Genomic DNA, 24,265 nt, shown 5'->3' on the forward strand with positions numbered 1-24,265 from the left:
TTAAAAGATCTGTTTATACAGATTTTAGAGATAGAAACAAAACTGAATAGTATCACAGAGTGACTTATTCACAAGGGAGTTTTAAATATATGTTAAAACAAAAAAATTCCATAATCAAATATAGTATTATTATGCCATATAAAAAATCTATTGATGAAAATATATAAATCTGTCCAATCTCCCATGCATCCAAATGGAAGGCAGAAAAATTTCCAAAAAATATTCTAGCATTGGTTTAAAATTCACTGTATTATAGAGCTAGGCTAGTGATTTCTTGTATGGAACTCAAAAAAAAAAAACAAACTGCTTCAAGTCTATACACCTTCTTAAAGCTAATGTATATTCAATGCTTAATAATGCAAAAAAATTTACTCACCATTTCAGTGGTGTGCCTTCATATTCAAACCATATCTCACTAATGTCTTCTTGTCTCATAACCTTCTGAAAGTGCTTTTTCACTTTGTCAGTTACCAACGTCAAGTAACTTACTCTTGGCAAAAGCAACTGAAATGAAAATTTGTAAAACCGTATTTATTTACTATTTTTAAAAAAAGAAATATACTAAATAGGTTTTTGAATATTAAGGAAAAACAGCCATGTTCTTTGCATTATTTTGAATATTCCACACAAAGTCAACTCTCTTTATAGAAAATCAAAAGTTAAAGGCTAAGACATTTTAAAATTTCTTATGAGGTCATTACTTTATGTACAGCTTATAGGCTAAATGCCTAGAATAAACAACACAAGCCTATGTGCAATCCTTCTGCAAAATTTTTTTCCAAATAAAAATACAGTGCAAACAGATGTCACACTATTTAGGATACTTGTTAGTTCTATCAAGTTTAACTTAAAAATTAGTATGATTCACCTGAGTTAAACTCCTGAGAAGATAATCAACTCTGTCCTAATGTACACCTTGACTTATCAATCAAGAATTCTCAGTAGGGTGGCACAGCATATACTTAGCATGCACAAGGTCCTGGGTTCAATCCCCAGTACCTCTATTTAAAAAAAAAAAAAAAGGCTTCTTAATTGGTCCCACATGTTTTGATAATCTATTGTGTATTGGCTTGGGTGCACTGAAGAACAACCAAGACAAAGACATAATCTGTCCTCTTCTATGAGGCTAAAAAAATGTGGAGGTTATAAAAAAAAAAACTCATAAAAAAGCGCTTTAAGAATATTTCATGAAAGCAACAGAAAGGCCTTTAAAGATAAAAGAGAAACTTTCATTTGATAAACAATAGGGGTCCACTATGATACCACAAATAAGAAGACGGCATAATGAGAAAAAGTATCTGAGGAATTCTAGCAGTTGTGTATAAAAGACTGTAAAAGGATAAGACTTTAGATAGGAAATATTACATAAGATAGGGATGAAGGAGGGAAAAAGTGAGGGAGGTCTGGAAAACAGTCAGAACAGATTTTGGTGATTACTAATGAAGAAATGTGAAGGAGACAGGTTAAAGATGACAGACTTTTGAGCAATACATTTAAATCTTTAAATGCAACAACACATGAGTTCAGGGGCTGGTGATCCTGCCACTGTGTATCAACTCCCTCAATCCTGTCCTCATGCAGGCTGGGCCTACTTGGACTGTGGAGAGAGAAAAGTCTTGGAAGGAATGCTGAGGTTCGTAAAGCCTCAACTGGAATAGTATGAAGGCTGTTAGTGTTTTTTCCCCAAGAAAGGTACCCAGGAAGAAAACATAAGAGAGCATTTTGGAAAACTGGTTAAGATTTATATAAAGAACCCACAAGCAAATAAAATGCAGAAATTGGAAAAAAAATTGTGTTTTTTTCCTCCCCTGCAGCAGATACTCTAGTCATTTCTTGCTTTCCTAAGCTTCTCTTCTTTTGCTGTGAAACTGTTGTTACTCTCACCTGCTTTTGAGAGTCTAACTCTGCATCATTTTTCATGCTGCTTATTTAAGGTTATGTCTTTTGATCAATAAATCAAGTAGAATTACATACTAGGAATGAGACTATATACCAAGAGAAATATTCCGGTTAAAATGATTGATATTTAATCACTAAAGATTAAGGTAACAGGCCCCAGCTAGGTAAGAGAACATGACAGTGGTCCTAGAAGCTTTTGGATACAGGGGGTGTGGGAGGTAGCTGGCACACTCCGGAACAGAATAGAAGGTACTAATACATGGAACAAGTCATTGGATAGTATTGTGTGTTCAAGAGAACGTTAAGTTCCTCTTTTATAAAGAAACAACTAGGATGTGATTAGGGAAGAAAAGAAAAAGGAAACTAATATATGTTATGCAAAAGGAAAAGCACTAGTTGTTTTACGGAAGTATTATCACCACCTATTTTACACACAGCTTAAATAACTCACCAAAATCATATTCTACTAAACAAATGGCAAATAAAAGATTCCTCAGAGTCAGAAATGACAGAATCAAATACAGATGTAACATAGATAGTCTCTAAGAAATTAAAACAGCATGGTAAATTAGCCACTTTCTAAAAATAGATAAGTATAACTTATTAGTCCAATAGTTCTATATTAGTAAATCCAAGACTTTAATTTAAAATGTCTGTTGGGCATTACACAGTAATCCATACTGTAGAAAATGATATTAACCTATGGAAATCGTAAGAAGAAAAGATACATCAGTGAGTATGGATATCAGTTCGTGATTTTGGAGAAGGTTGTACATGCACAGGGTTCAATCAAAGTTGCTGAAAAATTCATAAATGATTTTCATGAAACAAAAACTTCTTTACAATAAGGAATGAGAAACATAAGAAGGTAAACTCCACTAAGACAGGGATTTCATCTGTTTTGTTCACTGCTACATCCCCAATGTCCCAAATAGTATCTGCTTTATAGCAGGCATACAGAAAATATCTGCTTAGTAAATCAGAAATGCCAAAGCTTAAGTGGGGCGAAAGGCCAAAAGTGATAATTTAGAAAGAATGTCCAATCTTAAGACAGGATCTACACTGAAACATAGCTGGAATCTTCTGTTCCAAATTGGTCTCTGGGAGTAATCTGTAACTAATACAAATGTCTATAGTAGTTCTAAGAAATAACTCTAAGATTTAAGAAAGACCATACTAGAGTAGGTATAGATGAAATTTATCTAGTGAATATTTAAATAAGTAAAAATGAAATGAACATAACAGCAAAAAGACATTGTCCTGCTTTCTACATCCAGACTGTACCACTCAGTTTTTTATTAGCTGTATTGCATTGGCTTACTTCAAGTTCTTTTTAAAAATTGTGATAAAATATACCTAGCATAAAATTTACCATTTTAACCATTTTAAGTGTACAGATCAGAGGCATTAAATACATTCACACTATTGTGCAACCATCACCACTATCCACCTCCAGAACTTTTCATCATCCCACACTCAAATTCTGTTACCTATTAAACAGTAACTTTCCCATTCTCCTCTTCCCCCAGGCCCCCTTGGTAATCACTTTTCTACTTTCTATCTCTTTGAGTGAGATTATTCTAGGTACCTTATCTAAATGGAACCATAAAATATTTGTCCTTTTGTGTCCAGCTTATTCCATTTCAATTAATGTCTTCAAGTTCTTTTAATACAAAAAGAATTAACCCCTCTGGAGATACTGTCAGCTACATGGACTCTACCGATCCCTTCCTCCTCCTTGTCTAACACTGTCAGTGAGTATGACACAAGTGATTCATTTTTTTCTGTACAGCTTATATGGAATGCATGTTTCACACAACTGTATAGATTGCTTATGTTTCTGAAAAGAGTGCCTGTGTAAGAGTGTTTATGCCAAATCCTATTTTGTCCCAACAATTTTCAGTTATAAAATTAGAAATTCACTTATCTAGAACAAAAGTAGAATTAAAATATTCTAGAATTCTATTCCATTTCAATGCGTGAGGCATCACACTAGGCAATGAGGATAGAGCATGGGATGAAACAGAAAGAATCCTTCCTCTCATGGAGTTTAGAGGCTAGAGAGGAAGACAGATAGTAAAACCATAATTGCAAATATGATGATTGCAAAGAGGAAGTAAAGAATGTTATAAGAGCAAGTAGTCAAAGAAATTTAACCTAATCTAGGGGCTCAGGGAAAGCCTTGACAGGAAGTCAATTTTAAGGCAAGAGTCAAAAAGGAAACAGGAATGAACCAAACATGGATAGATGTGGATGTCTGGGTGTGAGTAAGGGTGGGAGATACTGCTGCTCAATCCAGATACAGGAAATTGCAAAAAGGTATGGACCAAATACAAAAGGACAATGACCAGCACATTTGAGGAACTACAGGAAGTCAAATGTGACAGGACTACAGCGGTTTGGGATAGAATAGCACTGAAGAAGTAAGGGACCAGATTATGAAGAACCTTGTAAACTACATTAAGGATCCTAAAGACGATGAAAAGCCACTAAAGGTTTCAAGCAGGTAAGTGACAAGATCAGATATGTATTTAGAAAAGATTACTCCAACTGCAGACTGGAAAATGGAAAGAGGGCAATGCTGAAACCATGGAAATTAGTTAATACTATATAATCCATCAGTTTTTAAACTAGGCTGTAGCAGTGGGTATGAAAGGAATCAGAAAAGTCTAAAACATTTCAGATATAAAATCTGATGGACTAAGTTACTGACGGAATGCCAGGGATACAGGAAGAGGAAGCATCAAAGGATGAGTCCCAATGTTCATTTCTAGTAAGACTAATTAATCAGCTGGATGATAGGTCTAACTTGCAAAAAATAGGAAGGAAATATAGCAGGTGACGAGGTTTTCTGGAGTAAAAATGATCAGTCCAGTTTCAAACACACTCAGTTTGAGTTCCTGCAAGATAACTAAGTGAACATTTATAGCAAAAAGACATAAAGGTCTGGAGCTCAGGAGAAAAACCTTGTGGAGTCGTTGAGATAAAAATGTCAACAAAGACATAAAAATGGATGAGAGCTCTGGGAGGGGAGGGGAAATGAAGTGAAACAAACCAAAAAAAGGGGCAAAGCTCCAAGGAATGCCAACACTGAGCAACAAGCAAAGGCGGGAGATCTGGCAAAGGAGACCACAAAAACCCAGAAAGGAAGAGGCACAACCAGGAAGGAGGCACTGCAGAGCAAGAGAGGACAGTGCCACACAATGAGCAAACAGCCAACAACATCAAATAGCGCTGAGGGATCAAGCAAATAAAAGTTCAGACAGACTCTAGGTCTGGCAAAAAAAAAAAAAAAAAAAACCATTAGTGACTTTGGCAAGAACAGTTCTATCGGAATAGTGTGAAAATATTACAGTGAAGTAAGTGGTGGAGGTAGGAAGGAGATAACAAGTACAGACAATCTTTTTAATAAGTCTGGCTGTGAAGGGAAAGCAAGAGGTTGAAAAGGAGATGGGGTCAACAGAGGGTTGTTTTAGGATAGGAAGGGTTTGAGACAATATAAATCTGCAAAGATAGATACAGTAGATAGAAAAAGTTGAAAGTAAAATAAATAGAGAAGGCGGGGGGTGGTGAGGCAGGGAAAATATCAGAAACCACCAGGTTCCTGAGAAGTCAGGAGATGGGATCCAGAACACAGGAGGATGGTTGGGCTCTGCCTAGGAAGGACACCTCTTCATTAACACGGGAGAGAAGGAGAAGTAAATGTATGAATGCAGATATGTCTTATAGACTTGATGGCAGAAAGTTAAGGAAGGTCATAGCACATGATTTCCATTTTTTTTGTGAAGTAGGAAGTGAAGCCACCTGTTAAGAAAGATGAGGTCAGGGCTCAGAGAACAGTCATAGTGGAGAAGAACAAAGACAGCTGACTAAGGAAACACAACAGGGCTGCAGGGTAATGTTTTGGATCCACTCAGATTGATAACCACGTGTCTGTGTGATTTCCTGTGGTAACAAGTCACAAAATATGAATGCAATTGAGTATGTATAGTTCATATCAGATAATCTAAATGAAAAGCAACAGTTCAAGTGAATATAACAGAAACAACAAAAGCTAAGAAGTTGCCCAGTTTCTAACAAATTTCCTTCCTAACATTCCCTGTAAAATAAGATATAATTCTCAATGATATACATAGAGGATGTAGGTTGAAAGATTTATGTGGAAGCAACAAATCAAAGTGTTAATATGCTTTTCCAATGGAAACAGAAAATTCCAGAAGACTCTGAATAATAATTATTTAAAAATTTGGTATGAGTGGATATTTTAAAATCTAGTTTCTAAGAAATAAGCAATAAACATTAATAAAAGTAAACTACCCTCACATTTGCCCATCCTTACCCTCCACCTGAATATGAATGGACTCTCCAGGCCATGGTGACAACCTTGTTACATCACCTCCCCTGAACTTTGAGAATGTCTGGGAAAGAAGTCTTATTGGGCTCTCACGCTATGATATTTTCACCTCATTTCATCCAGAGTTTTTAAACATTATCGTTATTATAACTCAAAGCAATTAAAAATATCTGCAGGCTGAATTTACAAGCAAGACACACGTGAAGTAAAATTATATTGGCATTAAAATGCTCACCTATAATAATTCTAAGAGTAACCCCTGCTAGTGGTTTTGGATATTTTCTTTCTGTATATATTAACTTATATTCAAGTGTGTATTATGAGCCAAATCTGGATTATGCTACATGGTTTTTTTTTTAAACTGACTTATAGTCAGTTTTAAAGCTCAGTTCTTTGTTTAATATTTATTATATGCCTGTCACCCAATAGTCTTCAAAAACATAATTATAATGACTATATAAAAGTTTATTTTGGGTGAAGAATTAGGAAGAATTCAAGGGAAAAAATTTCTATTAGATGAAACAATCCTCCTCCTCCGATAGTTATCCCTGATACTCTTTGCCATTTTTAATTTGATTAGAAATGGATGGAAAATAACTTACCTTCTAATCTCACAATGATCTTTTCATATTTAATCAAATTCATATATAAAGAAAGAAAAATGCATTCTTTACTTGCATTTTTTTTAACCACAGGAAGTGTGTCAAACATTCTGATTTAAAAGTAAATAGACTTAAATCATGTATGTATTTCTTAGTTTTTGCCACTTTGACCAACTGGACATATACACTCCTTTGTTTGGATACTATTAGAAAGCCACCCAAGGTTAAGTTTTAATTAAACAGCAAAAGCTAGTTTGGAAACAAACACAAATGATATTCCAGCCCACATTACAGAGGGAGAAGGAGGAAAATACATCTGACAAATGAAACATTTTTAAAAAGAAACATGATCACATTTTGTTTTTAACTATGTAAGTTTTTCTAAGGGCAGAAAACTATTGCTATTTCCAAAGCTAAAATGACTCAAATTTATATAATCAGTATGGTTACCTGCATACTAGAACAAAAGACTGCTCAGTTTCCTTGAAATTATCATTCAATAACAAAGCCCAAAGAGACAATTTAAAACAAAACCCCAACATGAATGTGGAGAGGTTTTCATGCACTGAGTATCTACCATTTGCATGACCTATGCCAGATTCGAGGATGCAGAGAGAAAAATGAAACAGTTCTTATACCCAAAAAAGTAGTGAACAGCTCCTTAAGTAGCTTCCTCCAGCAGTCGGACTTGTCACAGCTGGAGCAGGCTGAGGAGCAGCGCTGCCTCCCCAACAGAAGAGGGAGAAAGCAAAGGGCAAGCTTTATTAAAGCGAAACAAGAACTAGTCTAGCACTACAGACACATTTCCACTTTTCCAGATCCTCCTGGGGAAATAATACGATGTGTACCTAAGATAAAAAGAAAAAACTGAAATAACAATAACTGAGAATGTCTCTGCCTACTAGGGGCTATTCAGTAAAAAGGCAAGATGCTATTATCTCTGATGGACAGATGCTTAAGTTTAGATTACATATGCAATTAGAAAAGAAAAAAAAAGCAGGCTAAAATCAAGAGATATTTGATCCCCTTTTTTAGAACAGATAATACATTAAGTCAAACCTACAAGTCTATATATAGCAATTTATGTTATTAAATAATATATTTTGTATAATAAATACTAGCTCATGAACATATGCAGGCACATACATTCATATGTTCACCAAGCTATAAAAAAGAATTTAAACAGTTGCTTTGAACCACCTAAATACAAGAGTCAAATCTGAACTTACTATTTTCAAAATAACTTACTGTTAAAAAACAACACATAACTTATGATTCATTATCATATATTATATATGCACAAGAAAAAAAAAAGTCAAGAAGGTCCCATATCAACATGTCAACAGTGGGGTTTTTTTCCTCTGAGTGGTAGAATTAGAGGTCATTCTCATTTCCTTCTTTTTGCTGATCTGTGCCTCCAAATTTTTTCCATAGTAAGCACATATTGTATATAAAATGTTGAAAAACAGCCTCCAGGTTTTAGAGCTTTATTTACAAAATGGATCAAGTTAAGATATCCCATTTGCTACCATCAATATACTTACATAATATGGTTCAGCCTCCCTTTCAGTTATCTCATCCTGATACAGAGTGAAGCAAGTTGGAATTCGTCCAAACCACACATCTCGAAGCACATCTTTGTCATCTGTCATTCTTCCAGTGGTTAAAGCAGTACATATAGGCTAAATTCTTTTTCAACCAAAGCCAAACTGAAAATAAAATGAAGAGTATTAGTCAGATCCTTGCAAGAGTAAATGACTCTGCTCCAAAACAAAGAAAAGATTACAGGAAAAAAATTAATGTCATAAAGTTTATTCACTACAAAAAATGTGTGATCGACATTCTTAAGAATAAGCATAAAAATCAGTACAACAAATTCTAAATGTGGAACCATTATTTATTTAAAGGGATCACTGAAGTAACCATTTCAAAATTCCATATGCAATTAATGAGCCACAGCCAAAGTGAAACTAGACTTGCGTCATCCTCTCAAGCCCCAAAAGAGTCTACTGCTTATCTAAGGTGAACTCTTCAACTACAACTTTGTGTCTCAGCTTCTCATTTGTAAAATGGGAATACCAGCACTTACCACATAAGATAGACATGAAGACTAAATTAATATATGTAGAACACTTAGAATAATACCTATATGTAGGACTATAATCTAGCATCATAATTTATAGAACCAACAAGAGCATGTCTCAAAAAAATGTTTAAAAGTCAAAGACTTCAAGAACTTAGAATAACCAAAAGCATTATTAATGTAAACAGGAATTGTAAGAGTAAAGGAAAATACTAAAAAATTACTCACTGAACATTGCTGATAACACTCAATACAGAGTCAATAAATATTTGATCATTTGACATGCCCACCTCTGCGGCAAGTGCTGAGGGCATTCAAGATGATGATGATGATGGTGGTGGTTGTGGTGGTGGTACTGATAACATTTTTAAAACCTCAGGCATTGTCTGGTAGGTATTATCTATAAATCTGCTAAACATGCCATGCACTTTCATGTCCTTTCCATGACTCTGCTCACGCTGGTGGTTCCTTACACTAAAGTTGCCTTCCAAACGTCCTTCAGGACGCTGCTCAAAATAGGCTTCTTCTATGCATCAATCAGGCAGAAACTGTTTTCTCATTGCACCTTTACTTTTCCTCTACTATAGCACTTATGAGCTTAAAGATTGTTAATCTGATTTCCAATCTCATATTCTTTCCATCACACCATACCAACTGCCAAGGTCCCTTCCAATTCCAAAATATCCATGGTTATAATTAAATGTTACTTTGTCAGAGCTTTAATAAAGAAGGAGGGGAAGAAGTTAAATACTAATATAGCCTACAGTATTCAGGGAAGAATTTTTAAAAATATGGAACTTGAAGAACAGGTGTAATATGGAAAGCAAAAAGAAGACAAATATTCCAAGCAGGGCAAAACAGCATCAGCAAAGGCAAGAAGTGGGCAGGAGCAATATGTGTGCCAACTTTTTAGGAAACGTTGTATTGGGAGGAGTAGGGGTAGTGAAAGAACTGACATTGTGACATGTTTTAATATCACATGCGATCCTAGCATGTCACTTTACTTCACTAAGTCTCAATTTCCTTACCTGTAAAAGTCACCAGGTTGTTCTGTAAAAAATCTATAGTGTTTGACATGATACTAGACACATAGTAAGTGCTGAAATAAAAGCAATTATTATTCCTTTAAGGTCAAATTTGTAAATGTAAAATGAGACTGGGTCATGAAGCATACCAAATGGAAGACTGCGGATTTTTAATTTCATCCAGCAAGCCTAGAGAGCTTGTAAGGTTTTATAATGGTGAAATTAAAACAATTGTCTGGTAGCAGTGCACAAGAGGGGATCCCAAGCCAAAGAGCTAGCCAGAAAGCAATTTCAGCACTAAGGCATACAATAATGAGAATCTGACCTGGACTGGTAGCAGGGGATTGATGAGAGACAGATAGGAGGCCTTTCCAAGGAAGAATGAATAGAAGTTGGTAAAAAGACTGGCTGAGCGATAAAGAACAAGGACAGAGAAGATTTAAATGCTTACAGCACACAATACAGTAAGGTAGTTAAGGGGCTTTGAAATCAAACTGACTTAGGTCTAAACCCTGACTTCCACGTATATGTTGTGTTCTTGGACAACAAATCTGACATCTCTAAACTTCGTATCTGTGAACTGAAGATAATTCTAATTTCACAGGGCTGTTGGGTGTTCACCTGGTAACCAACCACTCAACAAATGGTAAATGTATTTAATACACGGTTCCTCATGCTTCCACAGCCCCTCAGCTTAAACACACTATGCCTCTTCTCTTGGCCAACTCTTAATCGTCTTTTAAGAGTCAGTGTAACATCAACTCCTTGGGAAGCTTTCCACAAAGCAAAAGTAATTTAATTACTTCTATTATTATATGTTTACTGTTATATGTTACAACCATGTACTGCAGTTATGTTAATCTTATCTGTCTTCTGCCCCTTCCCACACTGAACTATGAGTTCCTTGATGGCAGAAACTGAGTCATATGTACTTTTGTATCCAAGATATTAGCATAATTAGTACATGGTAGGCTCTGGAATTTTTGTTAAACAACTGGAAAATACATATATATTCAAAAGTTATACTAGCTACTTAAACTTTTCCACCTAAACTCTTTCCTAAATAAGTACAATCACCCTTTAAATTTAGCAAATTTCATTTATTTTAGAAAAATATTTTTCCAGTTCATACATACTCTACACTTATCAATGTGGTGCATCCAATTTGAAGGCACTGTGTTGGAAAAACAGAAATCCCAACCCATGATGCAGTCTACCAGAAGTAAGTATCTTGAGGGCAAGGGAGAGAGACAGCACTTCTTGACTGCTGTATTCTGGGCATTTAATTCAGAGCCTGGAACAGAAGTAGGTGCCCAACCAACAGCATTTAGCAAACAGCATCATGAGTATGACAAAAATAGAATGTACAATTAACAGTCCCTCGTACATGACAAACCCAAGAAAGGCTAACCTATCACCTGAAGCTATTATGCTGACAAAATCCCCAACCACCAGGAAGTCACTTAAAATATCAAATATCTGCTAGTAGTAAATTTATAAACACCTAAAAATAACACTCTAGGCTGGCGGGTGTCCCTTTAGATTCATGAATACTGACCTCAAAAGTGGGCTCTGAGTATTGCCCAGTGTTCTCATATTTCCCTAGTCCATTTAGTCTCCCAGATCACCTCTCTCTCCTCAGATTTTCACATCTCCTTCCTCACTCTCTCTCAACTAAAAACCTGGTTTTCAATTTCCTTCTATCTAGGTACTAAGGAACAGTTGTTCTCAACCTAGGTTTCAATGAACAGCCCCACCCCAACTCTGGGGGAGAGTTCATAACTCTCCAACCTCCAAAAGTTGAAGTGCTCCAGGGTGGTCCTTGAACCTTGCCTTTGGAGATCTCAGACAGGGCTTTACATTTACATGTTAACGATAACCACATTTATATCCTCAGCCTAGACTTCTCTTCTAAACTCCAGTTTCCTCTATACTACTGTATACTGGCACTCGAAAACTTAGCATGTGCAAAACTGAAAATGATTTCAGACCTTCCACCCTCTTTTCTCCCCCTATTACTCTGTGGTCTTCCTCAAATCACTAAGTGGTAACTCTATTCTTTCCTTGCTCAGGCCTTAACCTGGGAGTCGTCCATGACCCCTCTTCACACCTGATGGCTCTAGCTTAGACACAAGTCTAGAAGCCGACCATTTCTCACCACCTCCACTATTACCACACTGATTCAAGCCACCCTGACCTTTAACCTGGATAAATGCAATAGCCTACAAACAGAGATTTCAACATTTCTAACCTTGCTGCAGAGAGACAACACAGTAATCAGAAAAATTCTTTTAAGCACCAGTCAGATCAGTACAGTCCTTTACTCAAAACCCTACCATCATAAACTCCTCACAAAGTCCTATCAGGCCCTAAACGATGATCTGGCCCCACTATGCCTGATACCTGCTTCTCTCCCCACCTTGCTCTCTCAGTTCCAGCCAAACCAGCTGAGCTCCTGCCTCAGGGACTTCTTGGTTGCTCGGCCTGCTCTTTCCACATGGCACTCTTCTTTATCACTATTAGGTCTCTGCTCAACTGTCATCTTTTCTAAGGCCACCACCACAATTTCCTATGCACACTGCCAGCACTCTCCTTCCCTTTCATTGCTTTATTTTTTTTCTCCATAGCCCTTCTCACTCCCTGATACATTTTAAATTAATTTTTATATTAACGTCTTCCTCCACCGTCAAAATGAACTTCATGATGGCACGGATTTTGTTGTCTTGTTCACTGTTTATTGTTTTGCTTACTTTTTGTTAAGTGCCTGACACATAACAGGCACTTAGTACTTGTTAAATTAATAAAGCGAACCTACACTTAAAGCATGTATGTTAGTCTGAAAACTCATATCCACAAAGTACGTTCTGTTCACCTCTCCCAATTTTAATCAGCATACTTTGAGGATCAAAGACATGGCTAAATACAGTCTAAAATTCTAAAATTCTCCTCAGCTACTACCCTCAGCCCAAGATCTTTGCTTTCAAATTCAAAATTCAACCAACTCCCTTTATGGAAATCACAAAATAATTCGGTTCACATCCAAGTACCCACAGTCCCGAGGAGTCTGAAATTTATCGAGTAAATTCTAGAAGGCCTTGTAAGTTCAGTGCTGTTTGATAGTCTCTGGGTTATAACTCTTGCTGAAAACATGCCATGCCTCCCCACCCCTCAGAAAAATCTAGAACCAATAGTTTCCGTAGGTTCCTCAAATTCAAGTATGACTTGAAAATAATCTAAAGTATAATCGAAGTACGTTACAGTGCTTTGCCAATCGAAAGTGGCTTTGTCGGCACTAAATATTATTAAATGGGACTTAAAAAACGCCATCGAGAAGATAAAGTGAGGAAATACCCACCGATTTCGGATAGAATCAAACTGCCTGTGAAATAATTATGGTTCAAATAATTATTCCACGAAGGATGCGGCTCCTGAACTAAACTCTAGAACCTGTGATGGGACCCTCACTTCCTACGTTAGTAAAGAATAGACGTATTCCCGGGAAAGACCGCACAGCCTGTGTAAGGGCCCCGGGGGCGGCGCCTGGCCAACGCCACCTCCCCCGGAGGAACCACCAGCAGCCGGGGGAGCGCCCCTCTCGCGGGCCGCACGCCCCTCCTTCTTACCACACCTACCTGGCACCTCCCCAGCCCTCCTCCTCCAGGCAGTTCCTCACACTGGGAGACGGACACACATATATCCTACCAAAAGCGCCGGCTTCTCCTCCGGCTTCCCACACCACTGAGGACGCTGGGGTCCCCGGCTCCGGCGGGGCGGCGGCGCCGAGTGCCGGACACACCGTCCCGCAGAGGCGCACCAGCCAGGAGTCCGGACGGCCCCCGCAGCCGCAGAAGGCACCGGCACCGAGGTGAGAGCCAAGACCCGCTGCACTTCCGCTCACGGGGATCCAGAGAACACAGCCCGCAGCGCCGCGGAGCCCTGGAAGCCCACCGCAAGTCCAGTCACCCTCGGCGCCCGGAGATGACGTCACGGGACCCCACGTGGCCCGCACTCCGCCCTCGGAGTTCGGCCCCACCCCGCGAAGAGGCTGGAGCCGCGCTTGAGCATGCGCGAACGGGGCGAGAGCGTGAATAGGAGGTCAACACCCCTGGCAAGTTCACAGCTTCTACCCTCTTCCCAGAGTCTTGTGCTTTTGGCACAGTCATTGGTGCTTAGGGAGGTTGACGTAACAGTTCTATAAGAGCATACAGTTACTACTGAGACACTGCCTCACTAGAGCTTGATCGCAGCATCTCTCTCCTGGCTTCGCTAAGTAACATTAGTAAAACGTTGGTTCTCAAAGTGTTTTCATATCTATTTTCTCATTTGATCTTTTCCACTTTGTCAGAGCCACAACAGGAATTAGTAGCCGCATTTAACAGAAGACTGAAATACCTGAATACTGGAGCCCTCCCATCCATCCAATTGTGCATACCGTTATCTTCCTGTTGGTGAAAGTAACAATTAATAAACTTACTCCTGAAGAGTCTTTGAATTGGATCAATCCAAAAGTCCTAACCAGCATTTAACATCTTTGTCTTAGTTACGCATGCCATTCAACATAATACTATGCATGCCAAATAAATACTGTGCTGAAACTCCTGATAGGTTGCTGATAATTAAGACAAGAAAATCCTAGTAGGAGCCACAGAATCCTTTTTAAAAGAAGAATCGTCTTGGCGGTTGTGTAGCCCAATGATTTTCCAGTGGTGAATCACAACCCAATGGTGGGTCATCAAATCAAGGTAAGGAGTCCTCACTAGCTTTTTTTTTAATGAAATAAAATAGAAAATATTGGCATGCTTCACCCATGTTAAGGGTAAATATTTCCTGAAATTTTTACTTTAGTATCTATGTGATGTACAATGGATAGGAATGTGAAATATATTTCTTGGTATGAATAGCAGTCAAAGATATTTGAAAGCCACAATCCAGTTCACTCCACCTGTTACCAAACTCAGGTTCAGCTGTTCCCCACTCAAAAGCCAATAATTCTAGATGCAAGTGTCAGTAGAAAGGAAAGCTGCTTTAATTAGAAAAGCCAGCAATCTGGAGACATGGCTGTCTCCTGTCCCGAGGTCATCTCTGAAGATCTTATTCAGCCATGACAGTTTTTAAAGGGAAAAATAGGGGGAAGACTCTCAGTGAATCATCAAGGCGAGAGGTTGGGTTCTGCGTCATTCTCCATTGTGGGCAGACTGGCTGACTCTTCAGATATTATTTTGCCCCACCGTGATCTGCCTGCATGATTGCCACGGAGGATGTTGGGGGTAGAGAGCTAATCATTCTTTAACTACTTAATTCTTCATTCTTACTTCTTTTTATCTAGGAAAAGGATTAATAGTTCAGGCAAGGCATGGTGTGCTTTGAGGAGAGATTAAGTCAGGAGTTAGTTTCAATTGCTTAGTGATCTCATTCCTATAATTAGGTTCTTTTAAGTTTAGAGGGGGACAGAAATGAGTGAACAGGGAATGGGCAAAAGAGCTGCTTTAAATTTCCCACTATCAAACATCATTCCATTTCTATGGGATTAGGGGTGAAAATCTATCTTCTGTAACTTCATGCTGGCATAAGGCTCTGTATTCTTGGATTGGAAGATGTCAACATGGGTCTGTAGCATCTCTTTGTTGACAATTTTAGTTGCCCACTTACATATACAGGCAGAGCAAAGTACAGTCATTTTGATGCCCACAAAGATATGGATTATTATGAGGAATAATGTTAAGCCCATTCTTTTGAGGCCAGTTCTTGGAATTGTGCTGGCCATAGACTCAGTACTGCTCAAGATGGAGCAGCTTATTATGTCATGTCTACAGCCTGGTCATCATACAGTTAGCTCTTTTCCTCTGGTGACAGTTATAGTAACTGTAAAACAGTTCAGGAATTTGCATCAGACACTGAGTCAGTGACTCTATTGTCCTAATCATTAACTACTTGGTTTTGTACTTGGGGGAGCCTACAGGGTTCTGCTTGGCTCCACACCTACACAATGCAGAAATCCCCTTTATAGCATCCCTGACAGCCACTAGCCTCTGTAGAAAAGCTCTTGGGACAAAAATGTGCCACCTTCCCAACAATAGCCAAAATTAAATGGAATTTACTCTGAAATGCATCAGAAAAAATACGTTGATAGATAGATGGATAGAGGGATGGCTAGATGGATAAATAAATGGTAATGCAAGTAAAATGTTAGTGGTAGAATCTAGATGGGGACTATATAGGCATTCACTGTAAAATTCTTTCAACTTTCCTGTTTGAAAATTTTCCTAATAAAATGTTAGGGGGAGGGGAAAAACTATGTAAGGAGAATCCTAATAGGTAGAAAGTGATAACATTGAGCTAAAGTCCAGCTTCTTGTAACCTTTAAGAATTGACCCTGTTTACTTCCTTCCTCCCCTTGTCCCTCCCTTACCCCACCTACAACCTACAATAGAAATAGTTAATCCTTGTTTTGATAGACAGTACTTCAGCTATGAAAAGATAGCTCTCATTCCTCATAAGCTGCTTGGGATAAACATTGTTGGTTCTTTTAACCATTCTCCATATGGCATAACTCTCCTCTGGAAATGGGCCAGTTAATAGTGTCCCTATATAACAATTGTTGTACTCTTTCTCCTCGTATCATGATGCTCCTTGAGCAAAAATTTGGAAATAAAAGGAATTCTGTATTTGTGCTCTGTCATTTCCATTTGTCAACATTATGTTTTCTCTCTCAATCAGTGGCATTGCCTCTTTTAAATTTTTTTTCAATGAAGATAACTTTTAAGGAGCTCTTTTTGGTTGGTGTTACCATTTCCCCCAAGCGTCAGCTCATTCTGGGTGACTCTCAGGCTGCTGTTTGACTTGTGTGAACTTGCTTATAAAGTCCTCTTCCACCAAAAGCAAATATACAAATTCTCCAAAATTCTGGGTTCAAAGGAGAAACTCAGAGAAATCTCTGTTAATAATAAGATTTTATTTCTTCTCACTGTAATATCTTGCAGTTGTAAAGCCTGACTTTTTATTTTGCATGCCTTACAACTTGTAAGATTCAGAGCTATGGGATCACAACTTTCCTTTACTCTAAATTTACTTGAATCTGCTTTCCTAAACTCTAAGGTGTCTCTGCTACCCGTATGAACTCTAACATGCCATTATGTCCTGACCCCAAGGTTCCATCTACTCTGTTTCACTTCCAACCTGCTAGTTTCATGAGTTGGTTAAGCCAAATTAAATTCTTCTGTTAGGGTTCTAACTCTTTTGACTGTGCTTCACCCAACTAACCTGTCTCCCGGATTTCCCTCACTATTGGTTTCTTCCTTCAGGCTCAAGTGTTCCCCCAGCCTATTAAAATTCTTCCTTCAACCTTCATCACTTCTTACCTAAACTATTAGGATAACTTCTTAACTGATCTCCCTGCCTCCAGTCGTCTTCCACTTGCCCCAGGACCATCTATATTTGATTTCAGCTTCAAGCAAAGTGGATTACCTAAAATACACTCTAAGTATATCACTCTGATACTTAAAACTTCTTTGTGATTCCTTCTGGGCCCTCTATGACTGGTTCCTTCTTCTTTTCTAGCCTCATTTCTTGATTCTCTCTGCCTTGCATTTACAATTCCAATGGTATCAAACACTTTGCAGTTCCATGCACTCAGGCTGTCATGCTTCCATGCTGTTGTTCCTGTTGTCACTGCTGCCTGCAGTGCTGTCTCCATCAGACCCACTCTCCATCCCTTCTTCCCTACTTGGCATACACTATTTAGTCCCTAGTTTGGGTGTGAAAAATATTTCCCTGATCCACCCAACCTGGGTTAGGCACTATTCAATGTTTTCTCATCATTTTTTGAATCCCCAATGACAGCACAATGCCTGGCACTCAATAAAAGTTTCTGGAAATAAACTAAGCTGAATATGAACTTTCTTCCATGATTCCCATCACTTTCCGCTTAGGAACTGAATTCTTTCTCATAGCTTAGAGTTTAAGTAGAAAGTAGTGATTTCTCTTATTACTTCTTCAGTTTCAAAATTATCAGCAAGGAAAGTTGAAAGTGACTGAAATAACCCTGCTGTTAGCACAGCGGAAGTCCCACAGTCGCCCGGTAGTCAGGTCTCCACCACTACTACACCCTGTCTTGGTGCCAATTTTGTGATCTGCATGCAAAGATGTCATTGCTCCGTCCGCTTGGACTCGCATTCTACAGTGTATTCCCAGAACATGATCACATTCCTATTGTTCTATTCTTTTATCCTTTCTTAAACAATATGTCTCAACTGATGCTAGAATGGAAACACCTAAAAAGCAGGAATGTTTTCCTGAAAAGCTGCAAACTGGAGTTCCATAGGCAGGAACTGAACCATTTGTTTGATGTTGTAATGTGCTCTAACCTACTTTGGCATCCACATTGTGATATTATGCATGTGCTAGTGTCAGCTTCATTTCTAGTTGCCCAAACTGAAAATTCCATGCTCCAGAGATGGCAAGGTACCAACACATCAGAAGGACCACACTCTGGAAGCAGCTATCACAAGAACATCTGTTAACCCTGTCCTGATCCATGCCACCTGGTTGCTAATTAGCATAATGAATATCAGAGGTGGGTTTTTATTTTTGGCTTACTCAGAAGTATGATAAATGTTAGAAATGGAGTCTCACCTATGAAATTAGCAATATTTAAGATGTATGGGTTAACGAAAACATTTTAGAGATTCTTTCCACACTTGCATGAACAGAGTATAAGAATCCATGAAGCCTGCAGCTTGGTCTGTGTGTTTTTTAATGTATTCTATAAAGGTTATAGAATGCAGTCTCAGAAATGGTGTTACATATGCCTTAAGACAACCTTTCCTGAGAGGAGATAGTGAGAACACTTAAAGGGCAGTGAGCTGGGGTCTCATTGAGTTTACAGAGCAAGCTGTATGATCTGTTTTGTTTAATAGACCTCTGCATGTGCATCAGAATTTGGTCTGAGATTGGCTTCCATTATAATCCAGGTTATGGGGAAGTAATTAATCCTCACCCATCTCAATTTCTTTGGTAACTACAGTTATCTATGAAAAAGAACCTAAGAGTCTACATGATCAAATTAGCCTTGGTCAGTTAGCAAAAGTGACAGATATATTCTCTTTGTCCTTTAAAATGTATTCTAAAGGCTGAAAAAAATTTAAATGGAAACAGTTTTCAAAAATTTAGATTTCTGGCTTCTCCTAGGATCTGACAATCCTGTGCCCACACTCCCACATGGCAACCTTGTGCTGGAGTGGAGCTGCAGCTGCCCCCTTTTGGTCTGGGAATGCCCTCTTCAATTTCCCACTGACCCTATATTACCACTTATTGAGACGTTAGATTCCCTACCTGGACGCTAGAGGTGTTGGAGCTTAGCACTGGTTTATAGCTCTTTGTATTTCTAAGGCACTGCCTACATCAGTTCTTTGCACTTGGATGTTAATGTTTGACGAAAGACCAAAACAACCAGACCAGAATGCATTGTACTGAATAATTTAACACACGTTTGATTGTGACTGTGATCATGTCTACGGTTCAAAGATTTTACTTTTAGGCAATTCTAAGTCTGTGCTTTTAAAGTATTATACAGTATTCTCTCCTATGAGATAAAAGAACATTTGGAGGATCCAGATAATATTTTGAGACTTTCAATGCCCAACAGTCATAGGGATTCCATTTGTATCTATTTAATAGACATTCTAAAATCAATCCAGGTGCTGGGTAGATTGACTCTTTTAGCTTTTGATGATAGCCTTTCATTCACTCTGTCAAGTCTTCATTTAGTCATTTAAGCATTTCTTGAGTTCACATCATATGTACTTGATAACATGGAAATAGCTCTTAGGCAGCAGCAAAGGAAATTCAAATTTCAATATGCACATAAATATGTATTTAAAAATCACAATTTGGAGCACTTTCTGTGAATACCATGTCAACTACATAGCACCATGTGTAAGTCTAACACTGCTACAGATAAAATGTGGGTTTCTATTGAAAATATTGTTCTAAGACTGCATGTTGCAGTTACTCAGTACTTTCTATTTGTCTATACAGATGCTGCAGGAGTGAATTAAAGCAGTATGCCAAATGTTCTTTGGGAAAAATATATACATTCATAACTTTTATGCATTTGTGTTTTAATTCTTGAGCCTCCAAATTAATAACATTCTTAAAAAGTCTTTAAATCAGATTATTTGGCTGTTCCCAAACGAATATTTTTCTATAAAAACTACTATTTAAAACTGGGAAAAGTCAAGCAGTTTTTCAATCTGTTTTTTCAATGTGTGCAGAATAAAAATAGTCTGGGATGTGTAAAACTGAAGGGGATGGCTTAAAACATAAATAAAACTTAATAGACTGATTCTCAAAACAGAAAAATAAATCCTTGCAATAACACGTTGTTGTCACCAGGTGTCACAGTCAACCTAATATAAAGCTCAGAGCTCCCCAACCAGTAAGGCCAGTCAACAAGCACTCTAAATGATGTGATAAATCCTGTTTCCCAATAGGAAACTTCTGGTTATCTCAAGAGATTTTGTGAAATCCTAAAAAATCTTTCACAGCAAAATTATTTCAATTTGGAAAAAAACCACTTTCTAAACCTTGTCAGGACTGACAAAATTTCCTTCAAATTCATACCCTTTCCTTCCATTCTTTGTGTTCTTGGATCATAAGCTAGTGCAGCAGGGCATAGCCAAGGACATGGGCTCATAAATCCCTTATCTGACATCTGTTACCTGTATGGCCCCAGACAAAGCCGTTGAACCAGTACTGGCTAAGTAATTACACCAGTGCAGAATGAAAATGAGGGCCCTTTCTTGAGAAAAAAACTTTTCGGATGAAGACAGCAGAGCATTAAATCCAAGTGCCGTGTGATGGAACAGGTCAGGTGCCCAAGTACCTGGCTCTTCCATAACTTCTCCAAGCCCCTACTTCTCCATTTTCTTCATGGTTAAATGAGGATAATGATAGCGCCTGCTTCACAGACTCGCTGTGAAGATTAAGTAGGGTAATGCACATAAAACATTTATCGCAGTACTTAGGTCATAGTGAGCTCTCAGTAAATGGAGCTGTTGTTTCTACATCCTTCATTAGACTCTGTGCCTCCCCTCCCCTGCACCAACCCATTTCACAATCTGCTGTCAGACTTATCTCCTTTAGCACAGTTCTAATAGACTGTGAAACAACATTACGCAGAGAAGCAGCAAGAATGCAGGACAGGATGAAAAGAGTGGGTAAGGAAAAAAAAATGTCTTAAAAGTTCAAAAGTAGAAGTCATGACTGAAATGGCACTTTGTTTTTAAAGCATTTCATTTCACAGTTTATCAATGGCTATGATATTATGCATAGACTGTATGTTATATATGTCAAAACTCATAGCTCCATGGATTCTTTTTCAAAAATACAGTTCATACATTTGTTATTAAATGCTAAATTCAACAGCAGGGGCAAAACATATTTTTAATTAATGTATTCTTTAATTAATTATATGGTTAAATATATATTTTTAATTAATTATTTTCCTATGAACAGTTTTAAGTTCACAGCAAAATTGAACAGAAAGTCAACAGACCTGTCTCCACACTCAGCGTCTTTCACTATCACATCCTGTACTGCAACAGTACTCTTGTTACAATGATGAACCTACACTGACACAACGTTATCACCTCAAATCCATATTTATTTTACAGTTCACTCTTCCTTTAGCCAAAGAGGCTACACATAGGTTAAGTCAAATGTATAATGACATGTGTTCACAATTATAGTATCACACAGAGTTGTTTCACTGCCCTGAAAATCCTCTGTGATCTGCCTAGTCATCCCTCCCTTCCTCCAAACCCCTGGCAACCACTATCCTTTTAGTCTCCACAGTTTAGTGTTTTTGAGAATGTCACATAGTTGAAATCATAAAGTATGAGATCTTTTTAGACTAGCTTCTTTCAGTTAGAAATATGCATTTAAGTCTCCTTCACAGCTTTTTTGGGCACAATTTTTTTAACTAAAATTTTAAATTTTAAAATGAAAGTCACATTTAATCACAAAGGGCAGAATATTTGGGTGATTTCTCTTTTTTACTTTAAATTGTACTAATTGAGGAGGGGAGGGTATAACTCAGTGGCAGAGTATGTGCTTAGCATGCATGAGGTCCTGGGTTCAATCCCTAGTACATCCATTAAAAATAAAAAAAAATGAATAAATAAATAAGCCTAATTACCTCCCCCCAACCAAAAAAAAACTTAAAAAAAATAAAATGTACTAATTGAAATTTAATACAGACTTTTATCAACAACTCTAGCGTTGGGAACTTTCCATGGGATAATTTGCCCACACATATTTGTCAGAATTGCAATCCCAGAGATGATATGTTCCTAAAGGCTCTCTGAATTTTAGGAACAAGTGGTATAGTTTAAAATACCATTTTTTTTTAAATTAATGTACTCAGTTTACCTTAAAAAAGATCTGTTGTGGAATAACTGCTAAATTTTCAAAAAGCCCATTTTATAATCATTATCTTTCTGTTTTCACCTCCCAGACCTGAAGGTACAGCCAGACCATACCTTTCTCCATTATCTTTCTCTTTTAGCGTTATCACTACCACACACATGCCATGATTTACTTTTCATGTTTTTCTAAACACTGCAACTGAAACTCTCTATAGCCATCACTGTGTTTCTAAGATCAGCTTATTACCTTGGGCTCTATTGGGCTGCCATGATTTAAGAGAATGAGAGAGAAAGAAAAGGTATAGGTGTTTTAGGAAAAGGATAAATAATGACCAAAAGCAGAAATGAAACACTCACGTTCATGCCTGGGTGCTGTGAGTGTATTTTATTCTGTAAATATAAGATACTCTATGTCAGGAGGTTAGGCAATTCATCATATACACACTATTTAGTTAACATTTACAGAACGTACTATGTACTAGTCACAGTTTCATAATATTTTTCTAATATTTTATTTCAGAATCTCAATGTTCATACAATTTGGGAGGCCCTTTTAGAAAAGCACACATACTCACAAAGAAATTACAAATATAAAATTAGGTGACATTAGAAAGGGCCCAGGTAAGTGAAGGGCCCTGAAAATTTAGCTTCACAGTAAACTCATCTCCATTTCTAATGACTGAGAGACTACAGTTAAGAAAGAACCTTCATTCATGTATAACTGAAAAATTGTGCTTTACACTGGAATTTGACACAACATTGTAAAATGACTACTACTCAATAAAACAATGTTTAAAAAAATTATAATAAAAAAAAGAAGGAACCTTCAGGCAGCCTAATTCTTCACGTCTCACAGGTATCCAAGACTGCCTCCTGTCCCACAATCTACATTTCTCCAGAGAAAAACAGTTCATCTCGGTTGTATTGCCATTAGAGCAAAAGGCAAAATTAAGCAAGGAGCTTTCAATATACTGCCTGCCACACATTTCTATCCCCTATTTATGCATCCTGATTCTGATTCTACTTGCTGCCTTATTCTGGGCAGATTTTCGAACAGTCTTCTCATAACATGAAATTTCTATATTCCTGAAAAACAGATACAAATGAAGTATCATTTTCTCTTCCCTCTCCATACTTTCCCAGCAATTTATAAAATGATTAGTGTTCTCACAGAACGGTGTGTTCATTCACTTCATAGGCTTTTTATGTGCAGGGGTGTGCCAGGTACTCAGGATACTAAGATGCATCAGAAATAATTTCTTCCCTCAATGAACTCACATTCCAGTTTGGCGGAGATAAGTAAACAATTGATTGCAAGGGACTGCAGTCCCTAACATGCTGTAATAGAACTATTCAGAACAGCATGGGAACCAAGCTTCAAGAACAACTAGTAGCAACACATAAAATAAATCTTAGAGGATAAATAGATACGAACAGGTAGACAAAGAATGAAAAGGCTTTTAAGCCAGGGGCTCTTGACCAAGGGATCCATGGTTCAAATTCAGGGGCTTGAAGAATTTGTATGGGAAAATAAGTACATCTTTATTTTCACTAACCTCCAGTTTGAAATTGAGCATTTCCTTTGATTATAAAGATAGGTCACAAACTGGAGTAGTATTACCAATACTTGCAACTTTTCACCATAGGAATATATATATATATAAAACTCATATTGCAGATGACTCAGATTCTTGAAATATTATTTTGCATGCATCATTACTTTGAAATTACAGTAGGAATTAAACCCGTGAGACTTTATTGTTTATTGCATTAATAAAGAAACATACTAAACAACACAAACTTGTTTTCCTAATATTTTGATAATTGTATGGGAATATACAATTATCTGTTTGTAATAATATGTACATCTATGTAAT

At 37.5% G+C, this 24,265-nt stretch overlaps 1 protein-coding gene across 1 annotated transcript in view; it reads right to left on the reverse strand.

Moving 5' to 3' along the window:
- ATG5 (autophagy related 5) overlaps positions 1-13,963 on the reverse strand; it is a 103,802-nt gene extending 89,839 nt beyond the window's left edge. Inside the window, exons 1-3 of the mRNA XM_006205619.4 lie at positions 13,666-13,963; positions 8,400-8,564; positions 377-504 (exon numbers count right to left, since the gene is read on the reverse strand). Coding sequence (XP_006205681.1) covers positions 377-504; positions 8,400-8,507 — 236 coding nt within the window. The 5' untranslated portion in view covers positions 8,508-8,564; positions 13,666-13,963. The remainder of the gene's footprint in view (positions 1-376; positions 505-8,399; positions 8,565-13,665) is intronic.
- Positions 13,964-24,265: the final 10,302 nt, after the last annotated feature.

This window comes from Vicugna pacos, chromosome 8 (genome assembly GCF_048564905.1).
Source record: "Vicugna pacos chromosome 8, VicPac4, whole genome shotgun sequence".
Classification (NCBI taxonomy): domain Eukaryota; kingdom Metazoa; phylum Chordata; class Mammalia; order Artiodactyla; family Camelidae; genus Vicugna; species Vicugna pacos.